Here is a 19,743-nt window from a genome sequence, read left to right as displayed (position 1 = left end):
CTGTAAGGGATAACTTGTACTTTGAAGGTGAATGTTACGGTTTCACAACCACATGGTGGTTAGTTAGTGAGTGTTAACATTTTCCATGCAAACTACAGGCGACCATGGTAATCTGCTAGTGACCAAAGCCAAGGTGGTTTTTGATGCTGCATCCTGTTTGTGACTGATGTTATGAAATGTAATGTTTTAGATTTGTAGAAAAATTGTTCAAAATAAATGAACAAAACAGTAAATATAAACATGTGTTGGATGAAGGAGACCTTCATCTTGAATGCTCGAGCTCCTGTACTGATAGAGAACAACAATGTTACAATTAAACGCCTTTAAACACTGTTTCAACAACAAATGTTTATTTAAAAATTAACTATTTTTAAATCCTTTTTTTGGCAGCTTTAAACACTTTAAAGACTTTTAATAGCACGTGTCATAGTGGTTGCATTTCTGTGAACAAAGACCACATTTCCCTTTTGTTATTTGCTGCCTCTCTGTATTATTTCTCTGGGTGTGTTGCTTTTCTTTTTGGCTTCATTTATGTGGAAGATAAAAACAATATTTCCATTCCACATTTCAGAACAATTTATCTGCACTTTATCTTAGTGAACTGATTCAGCTGCTGTCCAAGTTTTACTTCATTGTCCACAATGTAATAATAATAATAATAATAATACAGCATCATTGCTTGGTGTTATGCTTGTTGAAGTAATTATGCTCATAACTCAAAACCAAAGTTAGTATTTAAATCTGCATTCCTGATATGCCGATATGTCTTAGGTTAGAGCCAGATGAAGGAAAGAAAGCAAAATAAACTCTGTGTGTGTGTGTGTGTGTGTGTAGGTGGGAATGGTGCTTGTTTCCTCTTGTGTTTAACCAGGAGATTGGGGAGGGTTATTAAAAAGGCACAGTCCTTATTTAAAGGAGTTCAATGCAGCGAGTTGAAGAAAAGCTCTCATTGAAATTCATGGCTTAGCACCTATAGCACTGTGGTTTGAGCAGAGCAGTGAGAGACACACAGCCAGCGGCTGACAGATTTAAATTAAAATGGCATTTACAAGAGATGGATGGAAAAGTGGAGGGAGGGGGGCGATGGCTAAGAGGGGCTGCTTTTTTCTTTTCTGGTGGAGAGCCTCTTTGCTCCAGTTTGTAAAGAAGATTTCTTCACATCCTATTTCTCCAAGTCAGAAAATGAGAAAAGTTCCACTTTTTGGAACCAGTTGCTGAATTCCCTTGGTTAGGGTTAGTTTTATAATTTTCTGGGTTAGCAAAAACAAAGTTTGATGTCTTTGAAAAATTAAAAGGATGTTTTGCATAGAGGGTTTTTTTTTTTAACATTTTGGAAGTATTTCCTCGACTGAAACCACTAAATAGACTTTAACCGTACCCAAGGCACTGCAGATGGCAAGCTGCTCTGTTAGCTAGTCTGCAACTGGGTTTTCTTTGAAGAGGAAACTGTAACAATATAAACTGTTTAAACTGTTCCTGTTTGATATCCCAGATTTCAAAGCTTTTATGTAAAAGTGTTCTTTAAAGTGGAGGTTGTTTCTGTTTGTTTGATTTCTTTTATGGGTGGTTTTCTGACTACTGAACTGGAAACTTGTGTGTGTGTGTGTGTGTGTGTGTGTGTGTGTGTGTGTGTGTGTGTGTGTCTGTCTCTGTCTGTCTTTGTGAGGATTGGCAAGCTACTATAACTGTGGGGACCAACAGTCACTAATGGGGACAAAATGCCCGTCCCCACGAGTTTGAAGCCATATTTGAGGTTCAAAATGTGTTTAGTGTCAGAGGGTTAGGCATTCATTTTTGATGGTACTTTGCACGTGTGCAGTAATGTATACGATTACATGATACTGGACATGTAGATGTCAAATAACTGGAATTTTTTTCCACAGTTCTTAAAAAAACAGTGACGCAATATTGCCAGCTCAATGAAGTGAACAGAATTTTTATCATTTATAAGCTTAGCAGAAGCTAAAAGCTTATGGCTGAAATCCCTGTTATGTTCACCACTTTTGTGGGATGTACAGGAAGCATGACAAAATTTCAGGCTCAGGGTTATTGGACCTCCCCGACTATTTAATGTTTCTCTGCCTAAACAAAACATGAATTACTCTCTTATAACCCACAACCAGCATAGCTGACCAGTTTTACTCATTGAAGTATACAGAGGTTGAGTCAGGAGGAAGGAACAAGGCATATATGGGCAAGGACTGATAATAAGTAATGCAATGATACTGGACCAGCTAACCCAGTGAGAGGGTCTATGTGCAATGCATTTGGGAACTATGGATGTGCCATTGAGAGCATCCTCACTGGATGCATCACCACCTGGTACGGCAACAGCACCGCTTACAACCACAAAGCTCTCCAGAGAGTAGTGCGGTGCTCTGAACGGATAATTGGAGGTGAGCTTCCCTCCCTCCAGGACATCTACAGGAAGCGGTGCCTGAGGAAAGCGGGGAGGATCATCAAGGACTCCAGTCACCCCAGCCAGAAACTGTTCAGACTACTTCCATCAGGAAGGAGGTTCTGCAGCATCTGGTCCCGAACCAGCAGACTGAGAGACAGCTTATATTGTACATATATTATTCATATAATTCTCAGATTTAGCCATTCCTATATTTTGCTTGTTCTTGTGTTATTGTATTTTTGCACACCTCTGTTGCTTGTGGAGCTCACACACAAGAATTTCACTCACATGTACTGTACCAATGTACCTGCACATGTGATGTGATGATAAAAGGGATTTGATTTGATTTGATGAGTAGAAAGCCAACATCAGCAATGACCAAGAAGCACCTAGTTGCTCAGTGCAGTAACTTCAATGGCCGAAAGCTACTATGAAAGCTGGAGATGTTGGGGCTAGAGCGCATTGGACAACGTATGGAAATAATGATCCAGCCCTGATAGAAGAGAGCAGTGGAGCTGAAATAGACGATGTAACACTGAAACCATATGGCTCATATACACCACTACCAGAGTAATCCTAGGAGCACTTGGGTTTAAGTTTAAGGATGCAGGAGGCGCCCAATGGAGAAGAAGGTTGGAAGTCAAAATCAGGGAAGGAGATTATTTGGTTAACTGAGGTGCAGAAGGGCATCATGCAGAAGGTCCTGGATGAAAAACACATACAAAAAGATACAGATAACTGAAACTGCCAAACAAAGGGTCCAGCTCTGGCCACAAGCTGAAGAGATATGCTAGAGAACAAAAATGTGCTTTCTATCTATTCTAACATTCACACACATATATATTCTGATGAATGCATCAGAGAGCAACTTGGGGTTAGTATCTTATAATGATAATAATAATAATGGATTGCATTTAAATAGCGCTTTTCGGGACCCCTCAAACCACTTTACAATGCCACTATTCATTCACTCTCACATTCACACACTGGTGGAGGCAGCTACAGTTGTAGCCACAGCGGCCCTGAGGCAGACTGACAGAGGTGAGGCTGCCATATCGCACCGTCGGCCCCTCTGGCCACCACCAGTAGGCGGTAGGTGAAGTGTCTCGCCCAAGGACACAACGACCAAGACTGTCCGAGCCGGGGCTCGAACCGGCAACCTTCCGATTACAAGACGAACACACAACTCTTGAGCCACCATCGCCCCAAAGTCCAAAAACATGTGGCGTGCAGACCGGAGGAGACAGGGATCAAACCACAACCCTTCCAATTACTAGCTGACCTGCTCTACCACCTGAGCTACAGCCACCCCGAGGAGCTTTGATCTCCAAAGATCCATTCAGGGTGTACTCTCAGCTACAAAGGAAGGATCACACAAGGGCAGACCCACCCAGAGCTGGAAGAACATCTGAGGGAAAGAGTTGTCACATCAATGGCTGGTGGATCTAAGAGCAGACATCCAACAACACGTCTCTGCAATGAAGATCTGGAGTGCACCAGGACCTGACATGATCCATGCCTACTGGCTGAAGAAGCTAAACAACACTCCATAATTGCCTGGCAGCACAAATAAGGAGGCAGCTTATACCAGATACTCATTCAGACTGGCTCACACAGAGTAGAACAATCTTGATCATGAAGCTCCAAAGGGTGTAACACCATTAAGCTACCTGCTGATTACCTGCCTCTCCACAACATGGAAGCTCCTCTTAGGCATCATAGAAACCAAGCCAAGCAGGTATATGAGTCAATCCATGGACATAGTTCAGATACTGAAAATAACACCAGAGAGCCGAAGCACAAACTTAAAAAACTGGTTGATGGTACGTCAGGACACTAAGACCAGGCAGACCAATCTGAGCACCACTTGAACTGACTACAAGAAAACATGGATACTGGAGTTCTTGGCACTGTACAAGACAAATTGTCCACTAATAGCATTCATCAGGAACTCCGTGGGACTCAGTGAAGATGAACATACACCCTACCAGTCAACAGATACCCATCTGGAATAATAAGCTGGTCACAGGAGGAAATAAATGCCACTGACATCAAGACCAAAACACTTCAAAAGTCTTACCCAGAGGTTCTATGAGCAATGGAAAGCGAGAGGGCCACGATTAGTGAATGATGATCCCCGAGATGAGTTGTTCCAGAAAAGCCTCGGGCAGCTGAAGCTAGAAAACGATGAGGAAGACGAAGAGGAACTATCATGCACGGCCAAGCCCTTGCATGGGATATCTATCTGTACAAAGGAGAAGTGGCTGTCATCAAGAAATCCAACCAGTGGTTAGGAAACCAGTGGTCACTAAATGTGATGCCAGTAGTGCTGCCAGTGAACAATGGTCATGTTTTTGTTAAATAAGTGGATATCAATTTACTGCTTAATATTAGGTGTTTTTTACACAGTGGAGAATTAAATGAGTGCATAAAGATGAGAACTCTGACCAAACTAAGTCTAATCGTTTTCATCTATCAGGTGTCCAGTTTGAACCTGAGTAACTGACAAAAGAAATTCACTTTAAAAAGGTGTTTCTATTAATCTCATGGGATTTATAAATATAGTTCAGTCAGAAAAGACACATTTGAAGTGATCATTGTCATTCCCCATGAACATGCCACACATTTGAACAGAGGAGTAATGAGTAGTTATCCACTTGGAGCGGCAAAGTGAAGGTGGGTGTTGGTGGCGTGGGTGGATGTAGAAACATGTCAGGGAAATGTCCTTTTTATTGAGAATTGGCTGCTAAATTGGGAGGAGTGTGTTTGGTACATAATGTGAGCATACTGGGGCGAACACAGTTCAACTGACAGACCGAACTAGCTCCCAGACTCCATTTATGTCGTATTTGTATAGGTGTTTCACATTATTGAAACTTTAACATCTACAGTTGAATTGAGCTGTCAAATGTGTATTTGTCCCTAGTGGGGAGATCGGGTTGTGAGACTCGCTGTCAGCATCACCTCATTCCTCATCACCCTCAAAGGAAACGGGGAGGAGAGTAACTCGGAGACTCTAAATTATCCCGCTCTGCGTCCCTCTCTCGCCTTTCTTCTAACATTCTTTTTCCACATTCCTCTCGTCTTTCTTCAGTTTGTCTCCCATCTCTGTCTTTCACTTCATTCCTTCCTTTTTTTCTGTCTCTGATTGTACTTTGCCAGCCAGACTTTTGGGCTTTGGGGTGTAACGCTGCAAGAGTCAGGTTGTAATAACATGGCTGTGATATGCTTGGACCTCATCTGGAGTCAGACCTCCTGAGAGAGCAGGAGAGGGATGTGAGGACTGCTGGATAAAGAGAAGCAGAGAGGTGAAAGAGAAAGACAGACAGAGGATAATAAAAGAGACAGAGGAGAGCCTGTGTGAGAGGCAAAGTCTATCCTGGGGGCTCCTACAGGGCCACGAGGATGTGCCTCAGTGTTTTGTCTGGACCTTCTGGGGCTCCCAGCGAGGACGTTCAGTAGTTGTAAACCTGCTGACCTTCTTTGTCTAAACAAAGCTGCACACTGAGCTGGAAAGAAGAAAGATCAACCCTTTCTTTACCTTTTCACTGCTAAGTGAAGAAATGCAGTCACAATTGGCACAGGCAGCACATATCATTGTTTTTTGGTGTGTTTTATTCACTTCAAAGCACCACTGACTCCACAGGTCAGAGGTCAGGTCAGATATATATATATTTTAAATGCATTAATATTCTTTATGCCTTTGAAAAAGCACATTGGTTAAGGGACGTTCAGTCATGCTTCAGCTGTGTGTGTGTGTAGTTTTTTTGTTATGCCCACATAAACAGCTGATCTGCATAACTTCCGCAAATATCGCCTAACTATACTCGCAAGGAGTGAAAGTCTTTGTTACAGCTTGTTCAGACTGCAGGAGTCACTCAAGGTGTTTGTTGGGTTGCTTTATCAGAAAATTTCAGTTAGATTTTATGGATTTTGACTTCTTACGGTTGTGTTTATTCACCTAACTGTTCCATTATTGGTGCAACTTTTTTTAAAATGGGAATTGATTCAACCGTTATCATTTTCTCGTATGGGTTTAAAAAATCCTTTGTTTTATTTTCATACACTTATTATAGTTCTAACGTCTTAAGATCTGGTCCATGAACCTCTGCCGTTTTTCACCAGTAACACATGCAGCACACTGAGTGTGTCAGTGAGCTCTAGGCTTAGCCAGGCAGCCTAACCCCCTCGTCATGTTGGCCACAGTTCGCGCCCGCAGCTCTGTTTGCTGTTTTAGGCTCAATTGTGCTGACGGCCGGGCCTGTGTCCGTCTTCTCGCTCTCTCTCCGTTTATTTGACTTCTCCAAAGTTTAAACCGGTTGTAGAAACAGTGCTTTCTTATGAGTTTAGTTTTCAAATAAGATCTATGCATGCTTTGGCATATGTTCAGAGCTTTTTACCCTCTAGCATCATTGGTCTGCTAATTTTATGAGTTGTACAGGGTCCAGATTTGGCTGCATATCAGTACCAGCCAATCTGGCTGAATTATGTAATGTGAGGTGGATTTGGTTTTACTCTTTGTCAGCTATGTAAATGTATGTAAATGTATGTTCCTGCATGAGTGCTTTTGATTTTGCACTTTGATTGAATAGTCAAATTAAGAGTGTACAGTTAAAAATCATTAATCATTCATTATCACTCCCATTTCAGGAGAATAAAGACTGTTCAACAGTTATTAAGTGAAAGGAGTCGTATGAGCAACCAGCCACTAAAAAGCTATGCAAGAAAAACAACTTCTTACGAGGATGAAACAAACCGTTCTTTCAAACTGAAGCCCCCTATCAAATTTTCAACTTCTGTTTTGTAGAGAAAGTCAGTTGATTGTGACACAAACCCAAACGAATTCCCCATTTCTTGCCAGAGCTCAGTGATATCTTTGGCTGGCGTTTTCCTCACTACTTGATCCTCCATCCTCTGCTTCTTTGCTTCCTCCCCTGTCCTATTTCACATATTCTTGCCACAATGTGCTCTGTAAATCACCAGGAGTAGACTAAGAGCACATCAAGCAGACCTCTGTGATTGAACGAATGGATGAACAGACTAGAACAAAGAAATAGTAAGTGCTGACAAGAAAAAGCCTTAGTGGAAGCTGAGATGGGTCAAGCATTGACATGTAGACTTTAATTGGTCCTGATGAAGACGTGTCGAGATTCTACCGTGTGTGAGAATGAGGTTTCAGATAGCATCATTCTGGCTCGTAGCATTAGGAAAGAAAAGCAGCGGTTTAATGACCCTTGGCTGTTCAGCTCACCCTGAAGATTGGGCTTGCTGTCACATATAACACATCTAACAGAGAAACCACAGTTCTTCAGTTACAAGTCTCCTTGCTGTCTCCTTTTAATACTGCGGCTGACCTGCCGTGTGTGATTACGGCACACTGTGGGATTTTTACAGCTGTGATTAAGGGTGTAAGGATGATGAAGTTGGTGAAGGATGTCAGCAGAGGAATCGGGATAGTCAGCTAGACAACTAAAAACCACCTTTGGAGTAATATGGGTTTAACACTCAAGGCTCCTTTTTGCATTTTGTAATGCTACTGTACGGCTATCATTTGTTAACATGACGCTTGTTCTTATACATGTAATACATTTATTACCAACCTGAGAGTTTATCCGCTGGTCATTCGACATGACGAATGACTTCTGAAGTCTTAATTCAGCTCAAGACGCTGTAGATTCCCGTCAGTAACACTTTCGGTCCGCTAGTAAAACGTAGTTCTATTAATCTGCGCTCATTACTCCGGATGTAAGTCCCAAAAACTGAATTTTGGAACTGAAACTGAACGGTGAGAAGTGAATCTGAAATTATTCAAGAGCTAAATTTTTAAAGGGTAAAATGCAGTTTCAAAGCAAATGAATTCATTTTCAAAATATAAAATTCAATTTCAATTTAGTGATGATCATTTTCAAACCAATAAATTGAATTTCAAATTAGGATAATTCATATTCAGCTTTTAAAAGCATTTATTCAAGTTACAATTCAGATTCAATCCAAGCGATTCAAATTCACATTTAACTTATTCAAATTCAGTGTCTGATGGCACAGATTTCTGCCCATAGAAAGTAGTTTCAAATAGTAGAATTCATTAAAGCTAAAAAGGCTTGTTTCAGACTGAGGGGCTAAGTCAGTCAAGATCAGGACTGTCCTCTCACTTCTGTATAATCAGGTAAAAAAGCTTTCTTTATGTAAAGTGTTAAATATTCTCCGTGTTCCCACCCAGATGGAATGAACTGCATGAACAAGGACCACGGCTGCGCCCACATCTGCAGGGAAGCTCCGGGGAAAGGCGGCGTGTCGTGTGAATGCCGTCCTGGCTTTGAGCTGGCCAAAAATCAGAAGGACTGCACATGTATGTATCACATTTGACCTTCACTTACCCAAACCGACGCACACAGTGTCCGTGTCAACTCACTGACACAGCGTGCCTTTAAGTCTACATACGTTTTTCATAGATGTGTGCTTGTCGTTGTATTTTACAATTCACATGACAGCAAGGTGTTATCACTTTGTTTTATAGACCTGATTTTATTGAGGTGATGTATTAGTGCCACGAAAGATCAAAATGTTCCTGTTATAAACATCTGCAATAGCAATGAATGGACCAATTCCACCGGGCCTCCCGTGGTAAAATATACGGTTGGACATTTAATACCAAAATCAGCTAAGCGTTTCAAGCCAAGCTGAAGGATTCAGAAGAGCGATTTCATGTCCTTTTGCAACTCAGTTCCTGTTTCTCACTCCTCGCACCTAGAGCCTGCAGCCCTGGAATTTTGGGCTGCTGTTTTTGATGGGGGAAAGTGAGCTTTCACTTACAATGTTTGGCAAATCATCTCGCTATACTTTTAGGCAGTGAGAGTATTAAGATTTTGAAAGCCTCAAAAAAGCTCTAATGTTTCCCCCACTGTGGTAATATTTCATTAGCGGCAAGGGACCCGGTGCTGTGCTGGCCTGTTGAGCATGGCAGCAGTGGACGGTAGTAAATGAGTGATGAAAGAACTGGCAGACTGCAAAGCCTCCAGCATCACACATACAGACGCACAGACCTCACTTTCCTCTGTCATTCTTATGCCTGTTAATCGCATTTCCAGTTCTCTATGTTTGATGTTCTTAACCCTTTAGAGCCGATCGGAGCGGGCACGCTCTGTTATGCGTAACTATTTTTAAATCCCAGTAGCACTGCAACCACGTAAGCTAGCGCAAAAAATTTTTTGGCATATGAAACCGGAGGAGTTGTACTTACATCTTATGCCATCAGCTTGTCCTCGGTCACGGTTTCCTTCCACATAAAGCTTTGCAAAAACTGCATAAAAAGCGCTTGCAGGAACAAAAACATAATATTCCAGAAACACGCTTTGCTGGTCCGATCAGCTGTTCAAAACACTTCCTACGTTGGAATAGACGTCAGCGCGAACTTTTGCATTTCCGCCATTACCTGGCCGAAACCGGAAGTGACGTCATTTTCGCGGAAATGTAGTCTTTTTTGCGATCAGGGCCTCAGGGCCTATACTGCTCTTTTTAAAAGTTATCTTTGACTTTATGACTTTCTGTGTCGTTTCTGGGATGCTTAGGACTCATATTGCACTGCTGGAAATAGTTTATTTTGATGCATATGCTGCTTTTTTGCAAATTTGCAGTATAATATTTATTTTCGTTTTTCCTGCAGTGTATAAAAATTGGTGTATTTCAAAAATAAAACTATGAAGACACTCAAAATAAATTTCCTGTGGTGGGAAACTATTTTGTGCAACTTTTTTGTATTTACAGTTTTGAGGGATAAGCCTCTTAAATTTCTCTAACTACAAATATATGTTAAAAAATCAAAAACGATTTTCAATTTTTTTGTAGTTTATTGCACTTTTTTGCAATTTATGTAATTACTATGCACTTAATGAATACATATTATTAAAATCTGGGCTATAATGGTTGTATTGATGTATAGCAACTTGAAATGCTCCCAAAAATGGCTCCACAGCATGTAAAAATATAATATAAGCTCTGGCGGACTTGGTTCTATGGTAGGTCTTAAAGGGTTAATCGACACAGGATGAAGAGTCTTAAGGATCTAAGTTTTTCTATTTACACTTGGTTTTTGTGACCTGTGAACACTCGGCAAAATAGGAGGACCTGAAAATGATGGAAAAATGATAACATAGGAATTCATAGGTGATTGTTTTTATGTTCCAAGGAACAAAAGCTGAAACTGGATTTCTCTGCTAGATACTAAGAACAGACACTGTTCCTGAGTACTACAGGAAGATTTACTTTACTTTCCCTGAACGGTTAATGACCAAACTCAAGCCTTTGGTCTTGTATAGAGTTTATTCAGTGCACGTAAGTAATCACTGTTTGGTCTGTGAAGCTTCATCCAGGTCATCGTAGTCTAAGGAGCTTGGAAAGAAAAGCGTCTGGACATTTTTAAGTTTCTTGAAGACGTTTCACCTCTCATAACCAAGTGACTAGGTGGAGGATCAATAGGGGGTCCGTGACCCCCTTGGGGACACTCCCATAGGGCTTAAATCTGGGACTCTCCACCAATTGCTCTTAAAACTGAAGAAGCTTCTTGGATGAAACGTCTTCAAGAAACTTAAAAAAGTCCAGACACTTTTCTTTCCAAGCTCCTTAGGCCCTGGCAGCAGCCAGGATGGCAATCACCAACACAATCAGTTCTTCCTGTGCCCTTATAGAGACAAAGCTCCTGTGCTGCAAATAAGAAGGAGGTACTCTGATGTTATTGTGGAGCCATAAAGCTAGCTTTCCATCCAGGCTGAGGTGGATGAAAGAGTAAAACATATCAGATCTTAGGCAGACAAATATTGATGGTTTCTTGTTTTTTGTGCGTATTTGTATTTAAAATGTCCGGTCGTTTCAGAAACAGCAACATATAGAAACTGCTACGGAAATGATTTGAACATGATGCTCAGTCTCCTCTCCGTCCGTTACATCCCGTCTCTCTCTCTCCTCCATGTCTTTATGCTTCAGTATGCGTTTCCTCTCTCTCGCCCTTTCTTCCACCGTAATAACTTTTTGCTCCCTCTCTTTTTTACTTCTTCTCCCTTTTCTGCTACCATCCCATCTAATTCCCACTCAGTGTATTCTCCTCTAGCTCTCTCTCTGTCCTCTCACTCACGTCAAGCTGACTTGTTGACCAGCATAAATCTGATTGCGTCTTACAGCACAAATGACCAGAGATCAGTAATGTAAACAAATATAGACAAATAAACAAGTAAATGAACACTGGCACTGTATTATAAACTCTAAAGAGAGCTGATGTCTGTGTTATCTTCAGTGACCTGTAACTATGGAAATGGCGGTTGCCAGCACACATGCAACGACACAGACACGGGGCCTGTGTGTGGCTGCCACCAGAAGTATGCCCTGCACTCAGACAGCAAGACCTGCATTGGTGAGTGACAGCCACCGAGTTTCTCTACACACACCCCGAAGCTCTCACAGCTGCCTGACTGTAACATCTGCTGTATAATGGAAGGCCTCAGACAGTTTTATAGCTTAGAACAAAGAGTAACATGTACGGGGGGTTGGAGCTGGTGAGTCAACAGACAGATCACCTAAAAGTTCTTCCCCCATACTGCCTCAACCTTACCGTACTTAAGCTCTGTGAACACGAGGGAGCGAGGAAGCTTTTCACACAGACCTTAAAAAAGACGATGGATTCAAAGCTTTGATGAGAATTTCTACTAATGTTTTGGGCTTCGACAGGAAGGGAACACTGCGATACATGTACAGTTAATCATAGTTGCAGACCTGACTGTGACTCATACTTCCAGGACTACTTAAAGTTTTCAGGTCATTTGTCAAACTTACTGTGAATTTATAATATACTCCACTGTTTGGGAATCATATCTGAACATGTTGTTAGCATAGTTAGAACCACTGACACCGTCAGTGATGGTTTATATAAATAAGACATGTGATACTGTAAGATTAAATATGCTTGTGTGAGAGTAAAAGTTCACACACACACACACACACACACACACACACACACACACACACACACACACACACACACACACACACACACACACACACACACACACACAGAGTAAGACAAGAGAGAATATAGTGTAACAAATTAAAATAACTCTGCTTTTTTATATAATTGAAGAAGCACAAATAAATGTTTTTTTCCCAAAAACATGTAAAATGCAAATGAAAGATTCAGTGCAATGATTTTCAAACCCAACTCTGCTACTGTATCCAAGCTTATTTAGGAGAGCTAAAGTTCGTATTTATTAAGCATGCCAGCAGTAACATGTCAGGACCGAGGAAACAGTGGTGACATATTTTAAACACATATTGAATAATAATCACATTCATTATATCAGAAGTAATGAGCTCAGTCAGCGAGCAGTAGGGAGCTGTCTCTGCTCACACAGATCATTTGTACACATCCTGGTTCTTGCTTAGAGGAGATTCATTTTCATCTCACTCGCTCTCCGATCAGTAAAGCATGAATAAGGCATTCCAGGTATGTGAAGCCATTCAGAGCTTTTCCTTCTTACTGTTGACTTAAATTTAAGAAACTTTGCTAAATCTGAAAGCAGTTTTCATCACTACAACCCGGCTCTCAGAGCATGTTTATCAGAGCTTGTCGTAGTTTAAGTATATGGGTACAAGTGCTGCTGTTACACACATGATCACTTGTATTTTTGATCGTCAGATTACATATTCTAATAATCATCAGGGTCCTCAGTGTACTTAAATAAATGTCGCTACTGTAAGGATTTGCAGTAGGACGTGAAGGTGGCCTCTCATGATTCTCAAACACTTTGCATGGTAAATTCCTGTGTTGGCTAGCTTGGACTGTGAGCAGCGCAGATATTCCGGTGTCTTACAGTACGGAATAAACAACGTTTTCACTGTTTGCACGAAGGAAATGGCACACTAGATACAGTCCTTAAAATGACCATTCTTGTGTAATATTTGTGAAAATTATTTAATTTTGGGGAGTGAATTATTAAGCATAGTTAGTATTTTCAGTTGCTGTTCTTAGTTATTTAAAGTTTTAAGGAAGAAGCTTCACTTTGGCTCAGAGTAAATGAGAGCAGAGACCATCTGTTCAAGTTAAATTGGTGCACAGGAAAAATCTCTGTGTCTCCTGCTAAAAGAGCTGCTGATCAAAAGCAATGACAATATCCCAGTCAGCTAAAGAAAATAGGACAAAAACCCAGGCGTTTATGTGTATTACGAGACGGAGGTTGACATCTGAAAGCTGGAAGATCCTCATATTTGGAAAGTTAAGGATAGCAAAATGAGTCTTATGTGGCTGTTTGGAACTCCAGAAAAGGTCAAAGTATGTTTCCAGACAGAAATCCTTGGATTATTAGCAATCGAGTTCAGAGCTTCGGATGAGACTGTGTGACTGTGGCTCACAGGTGGTTTTTAACTGCCAGCTGAACCTCGGTGAACACAACACGTATACATCAAGGAGAGGTTAAAACCTAAAGTGTGATTTCATATTTAATGTTACAGATGAGCTGATGAGTCTGTGGTCAGTCGTGTCTGTGAACACTGGTGAACACATAATTATCTGATGACATTTTGATGGCTGTGTTTGAACACTGGACACACCTGCCTCGCTGTCTCTCAGCCTTAACACTGGAGCAGGTTGCTGTGCTGCTCTTCAGCAGCGCCGGGTTTTGATTGCCACTAACCCTTTTTCCTTCCAGCTGCTCTGAAGAACTGGAACACTCGATGAAGAAAAGGCTGTGAAGAGGAAGCAAAATGAGAGCGGGAACACTTCTCTCCCTCTTTTCCCAGTGTCTTGTGTGTTTTCTCTCTCTGTCTGTCTCTCTCTTCATTTTTTGATCAAAGCAAGGACCCCCTCTGTCTGAGTGTCCCAACTGCTTTATGGGCCTACCTTTAACCCCCACCCCCTTTGACCCTTTCTATATAGCGCTACTCCTCTGTTCCTTCTTCCTCCTCCCTCCTCCTGCTTTCTGGTGATAGTACCTGATTGCCTGTCTTGTCTGAGCAACCATGTTCAAACCGAATCAGGTGGATATGGGGATTAATCCTCAGTGCACGAGAGGAAAGAGTGACTATGGGTTGGGGGACCTTTTGTTAGACTCTGTGGTTAAAAATGGAAATCTCAATTGCAGCCTGATCTTAGAGAAAGCTCCCATAAAAGCAAAGCTAACCTCCTCCTCCAGCTCTCTCACTACCTCCTCACCCTCCATCTCACAGACTGGTTAAAAACCAAAGTCGCTGCAACTCCATCCACTTGTACCTGTTCTTGCTCCATACATGTTAACCGAGGAAAAGGGACTTGGAGGGTTCACCCATCCTCACTTTATTACCTGCCATTCCTGCTGCATGCGTCACTCACATGCCACATCGACCGTTTGTCTTTCATTAATCTGTCTGGCTGTTTGTTTGCTTGCTCAGCTGCATAGGAGAGCCTGTAATTCACTTTTGTTCTTTTTCCTTTCAATTTTCTTTCTTTTTTAATTGAAGGACTTTTCTTTTGCTGCTGCTGCTGTTGTTTGTAGCAACACTGGTCCTTCTGTTTCGTCCCCAGTGCATTGGTTTTACCATCTCCTCCTCGCTGTAGTAGTAGAGTGGTTCAATTCTTCCCACTCCTCATTCTCTGTAGGTCTGGCTCTCTAAAGCAACTCCCCTCTCTATGGGACTTCGACCACCACTTAGTCCCATAGACTCTTTAGGGATGAGTGGCTGGGACCTCTCTCCCTCAACCCCTTCTAAACCTGTCTGACACATCCACATCCACTATGTCTCCCACTCTGACAGATTATTTCACACAAGAGATGGTATGCAGCAGCTCTTGCTTCGGCACTCACACACATTCAAATAACTACATTTTATCCACTAGCTCAGCACCAGAAAAGCCTGCATTCATCCCTGAGTGTGCTTCAGAGAGCCCTCCACTTTGTCCATCATGTGCCTGAGAGGAGAGGGAGAAAATGGTCGCAGGCTGAGGCAGACGTTAATTGCCCCCTTATCTATGCCCCTTTCCCCCATCCACACCTCATGAGACCGAGCATGTACATCCAAGGCCTGTCCTTTTTGAAGCGAGTGGCGTGCATTCACAGAGATGCTCATTCAGGCCTTAATGGCTCAAGCCCAATAAAAGACCACCTCCCTCTCCTGCTCATCGCCAAACCTACCATCCCCAATGCAGCACATGCATGCCTCTTTAACAGCCATCCGACTGCCTTCTTCCACCCCCACCCCACCTCCGCTGCCCAGCCTTTGGGAATGTGGTTTTTCCAGCGTTGACTGTTAAAGCCAGTTGTGACATGTGCCATAGACAAACAGGCAACCAGCGCTGCCCCCAGACTACCTCCTCCTGTTTTTTGTTTCTCTGCATGCTCTCCTTACACCCCCTTCAATCCCCATCCCTTCAGACCTCCTTCCTTCATATAGCTCTCCCACTGTGGGGCATGATGGGACTGATGTTTTTCTTCTTTCTCTGCTCTTCTGTGTTTTTCATTCCCTCTCAATCATCTCATCTTTGCTCAGTTCTTCAGGCAACTCCTTCCACCCTGTGACCTCTTGTGCATCACTCTTTCTGCTCTTTCTTGTCATCCCTCTCGTCTCTGTGCCCACGTTTAAGGCAGCTCGTCTCGAACATGTTCCACGAGTGACTTCCCCTCCCTCTCTTTCTCGTGTCCCTCCAACCTAATGTGAGGAAATCATTGCTGACAAAGCATGGCTGGTCTAAGACAGAAGCTCCATCAAAGAAATAAACCCCGATCCCACTGTTCATCCCAACCCCATCCCACCCCTAAAACCCCACACCGCTATCATTAAACAAATCTACTCATATGTGGGCCCTGAAGCTCCTTCCCTTCCCTACCTATTGTCTACCTACCGCTTCATTTTGAAAGCTCCACACTGATACTGATCATTTTCATTTCATTTTGTTTTGTTCTTTTAATTTGCTCTGGGGGTTCATCATTTGTTTGGGGATTAACACTCTAACAGGGATTTTGGCGCCTCTTCATCGCTTCTTGCTTCTTGGCTTTGGTTTTTTGCTCAAACGCCAAGAGGGGCTGAAGGTCTGGTCATTTGGGCTTCTCATTAACCTGCTGCTCACTGTTTGTCCCCTTGTTACTTGTGTTTTAGAGAAAGATGAGGCTGCAATTGAGAGCTCTGAGTTCAATGCCACGTCAGTAGCTGATGTGGACAAGCGGGTGAAACGGCGGCTACTTATGGGTAACTCTTTTCTTCCTCTTTCTATGTGTTGCTATGGCGCTTGTGCTTGTATTCCCGACTCTACTCCTATCCGCGCCCTTCTCCTTCTCCTCTCTAACTAAATTTTATCAAGAGAAAATTGGAAACCCTTCGGGGCTCACTGCATCTACCCCCACAGTCACAGTTTGCTTTATTTTTTTTCTCATATCTGATGAGATTTAAAAACACGGGTAAAACAAGTCTCACTGAATAACTCTACTTTTCAAACCTCTGGAGGCCTCGAAGGTTTTCTCAGTGACTAACATTTACTTTCCCAGTTATACTCCAAATATTTTGTTTTCCACTTCCTGTATTTCTGATTACTGATGCTCCAAAACAAAAGGCTTTATAGAAAAATAAAGGTCATAGACCCAACTTTCCCCATGTTGACACAAGTGTAGCATAAAAGGTTCCAGCTGTACTTAGCAGAACGTTCTCATAACCGTAGCCATCGAAGAGGTAAGAGGCTGTGAAACTGTAGCAGCCAGATCCCTGGTTCACATTGATGGTTCAGTGATGGTTTGTACCACTTTGAGGATGTATCCATCTATTCCGCCTTTAAATTTATTGCAGATCAGCGTCTGTGCTATTGGTGAAAATTTTGGAGCCACTAATCTTAATCCCAATTGTAATTAATTCCAAAAACACCAAGGGTGGGCTAAAAACATCAAACTACGATTGAGTTAATGAAGGTTTGGAGCCTACCATCAAGCGTGGTTACTTTAACACCTTTAAAATGACTTTGTAGCACCTCAATCAATCAGACTTTCACCAAATCAAATGGGTGGATCAGTCAAGATGTGCCTTTTCTGAAGCAACACATTTCTACTCTAATTCAATGCCTGGGGTCTTTTTGTTTCTCAGACAGGAGTCGAGCAACTTAAAGTCCTGCTGTTACCAAATGTCCTGTATACTCTGTGGTCCATTAAAACATGTTTCAAACTTACACGAGTTTTCTTTAAGCAGGTTCTGGCCACTGTGGCTTGAAGCAAGGATGGAAAATTGGGTTTCGCAGGCTTCCTCATTCCTCTTTAGCTTTTCTTCCATTTTCTCTCCGCTCCCATTCATCTTTTTACCAAATATTTGATTTGCTCACATTCTAAACCTTGCTTCATCTCTTGTCATATCAGCAAGCCTCCTCTTCTGATTTTGCCCCAAAAGTAGTGTTACAGGTTTGCTGAAAGTCTGTCATGTATGCCACGCTGGAATGGCACAAACCTCCACAGAGAAACACGATTCTGTAACAAGCAGCGCCTCTAATTCATTCATGTCATGTGTAATAAAGATCTACTCTTTCCTTTTTTGATGCCTAGCTGGTTGTCAACAAGATCTTTCCATTTTAGCTTTTAACCATTAACCATATCGGCTGGACCAATAATAACCATGCAGCAGACTCCCATAAGAGCTGAAATAAGTCGTGTTGGACAGCTCCATGTCCAAAGTCTCTATTGAGACTAGATTTACAGCAAACAGCAGGTGACACATGTGTTACCCAAACCAAACTAAATACTAAGAACCCATCTGACGTGACAAGTCAATTCCTGATAATAACTGCTGTTGAATTAAAATTTGACTGACACTGATAAATGCTGATTTGTGCGCTAACATATCATAGAGCGATATTAGCCTGGTCCTAAACATGACCCTAATTCTGTAAAACATTAATACCTCACATGCTTCCTTCAGATCTGTGAGCATAAATATGTATATGTGCTTCCTTAGAGCACAGAGACCTCACCACTGCTGCACTGAAACTGTCTGAGAGCATCAGTATGTTAGATTTGACACTACTATCATTTTTCTCTCTGCTTCTGAGAGAAATGGTGCTGCAGTGTCCACCCTCGTTGTTGCAGATGACACAGTGTTTAAGACTGATCGAGCTGCAGCCGAGGCTCTAATGAAAATGTGCTGCTAAAACGAGCCATAAGGAGAGGGAGAGGGGAAATAGGGAGGAAAGAGACTAGGCTTAAATCATTCTGTGACAGCTCATGGTGTTAATATTGTATGAGCAGCTAAAAGTGGATCAGGTACAGGAGAGAGCAAAATGTAAAAATAAATAAATAAATGGTGCTACAAGGGAAATCATCACAGTTGATCGTGTGTCATGTGTGTTTATGTGTGTGTTTATCAGTGTTGGGAAGGTTACTTTTAAAATGTATCCCAGTACAGATTACAGATTACATGCCCCAAAATGTATTTTGGAACGTATTCTGTTACGTTACTCAATGAGAGTAACTGTAACGGAATACAGTTACTCATATTTAGTATTTTAAATATGTAACGGCGGCACATGTATTCCGTTACTCCCCAACACTGGTGTTTCTATACATAGCTCAGTAACATGGCCACCGCAGGATCGACAGTGGATCTTGTCGAGTGCTGAGAGGTCATGCCACTGTTCCCTTTTTACAGCAGTGCAGCAGGTCCTAATCCTTTCTGCTTTAGCATGCACAGTTTTATGCTCCCCAGCTTAAATAAATAGGAGATGTGTCCTCCTCTCATGGAAAGAGTTGGCAACAGCAGTCAGTGTTAATATGTAAGGAGTGTAACAGATATGTATGTACAACTGTTTTACCTTTTATTCCTCTTCTCCTGTGTGGCCTGTTGTAATCCTGACAGCTGAAGCTGGACTCTTCTTCAGTCTGTATCATCTTCCAGCCTCCTCTCAACAATAGCAGTTTTAAAAATGGCCACATCAACAAGTATAAGCATATATATGTTTATGGTCAAATATTAAAATTATGTAAAATATAAATATACTACAAAATAGCTCTACTGGGCTGAGCTAGGCTTTACATGGGGTATTATCATCCCCACACCAGGTGACGTGGACGCCAACGTTTGTGAATGCTACAACTTGAGAACAAGGTGACGTAAGATTTTGTAGTTGATACCTTAGGTGCGTCTGTTAGGAGGCTGAGGGGTAGCACTGGCAGTTGCCAGTATTTTTTAATAAATGGAGCTGGGGGATGATCACTATGTGAGGCTGTCAGGGACTTGGGCGTGTTTTTGAGGGATTAGCTCACATTCCAGCAACAAACAGTGCTCTAAGAAACATAACAAGCCTTTAAAATGTGCACAAATACACAAGACACAAGGAAAAAGATGTGACCCCTGTTAACCAC

The 19,743-nt window shown here is 42.0% G+C and overlaps 1 protein-coding gene across 3 annotated transcripts in view; it reads left to right on the top strand.

The window, feature by feature from the left end:
* Window positions 1–19,743, top strand: part of scube1 (signal peptide, CUB domain, EGF-like 1) — a 126,697-nt gene that overhangs the window by 64,071 nt on the left and 42,883 nt on the right. For 2 of the 3 annotated variants that reach the window (XM_080887399.1, XM_080887401.1), the window contains 3 exons: window positions 8,622–8,750; window positions 11,688–11,804; window positions 16,511–16,600. In XM_080887399.1, the coding sequence (XP_080743525.1) occupies window positions 8,622–8,750; window positions 11,688–11,804; window positions 16,511–16,600 (336 nt within the window). The remainder of the gene's footprint in view (window positions 1–8,621; window positions 8,751–11,687; window positions 11,805–16,510; window positions 16,601–19,743) is intronic. The other variant, XM_080887400.1, reaches the window with a different exon arrangement.

Source organism: Rhamphochromis sp. 'chilingali' (assembly GCF_963969265.1).
Source record: "Rhamphochromis sp. 'chilingali' genome assembly, chromosome: 7".
Lineage (NCBI taxonomy): Eukaryota > Metazoa > Chordata > Actinopteri > Cichliformes > Cichlidae > Rhamphochromis > Rhamphochromis sp. 'chilingali'.
The sequence above is the reverse complement of the archived record's forward strand: the minus strand, read 5'-3'. Positions and strand labels throughout refer to the sequence as shown.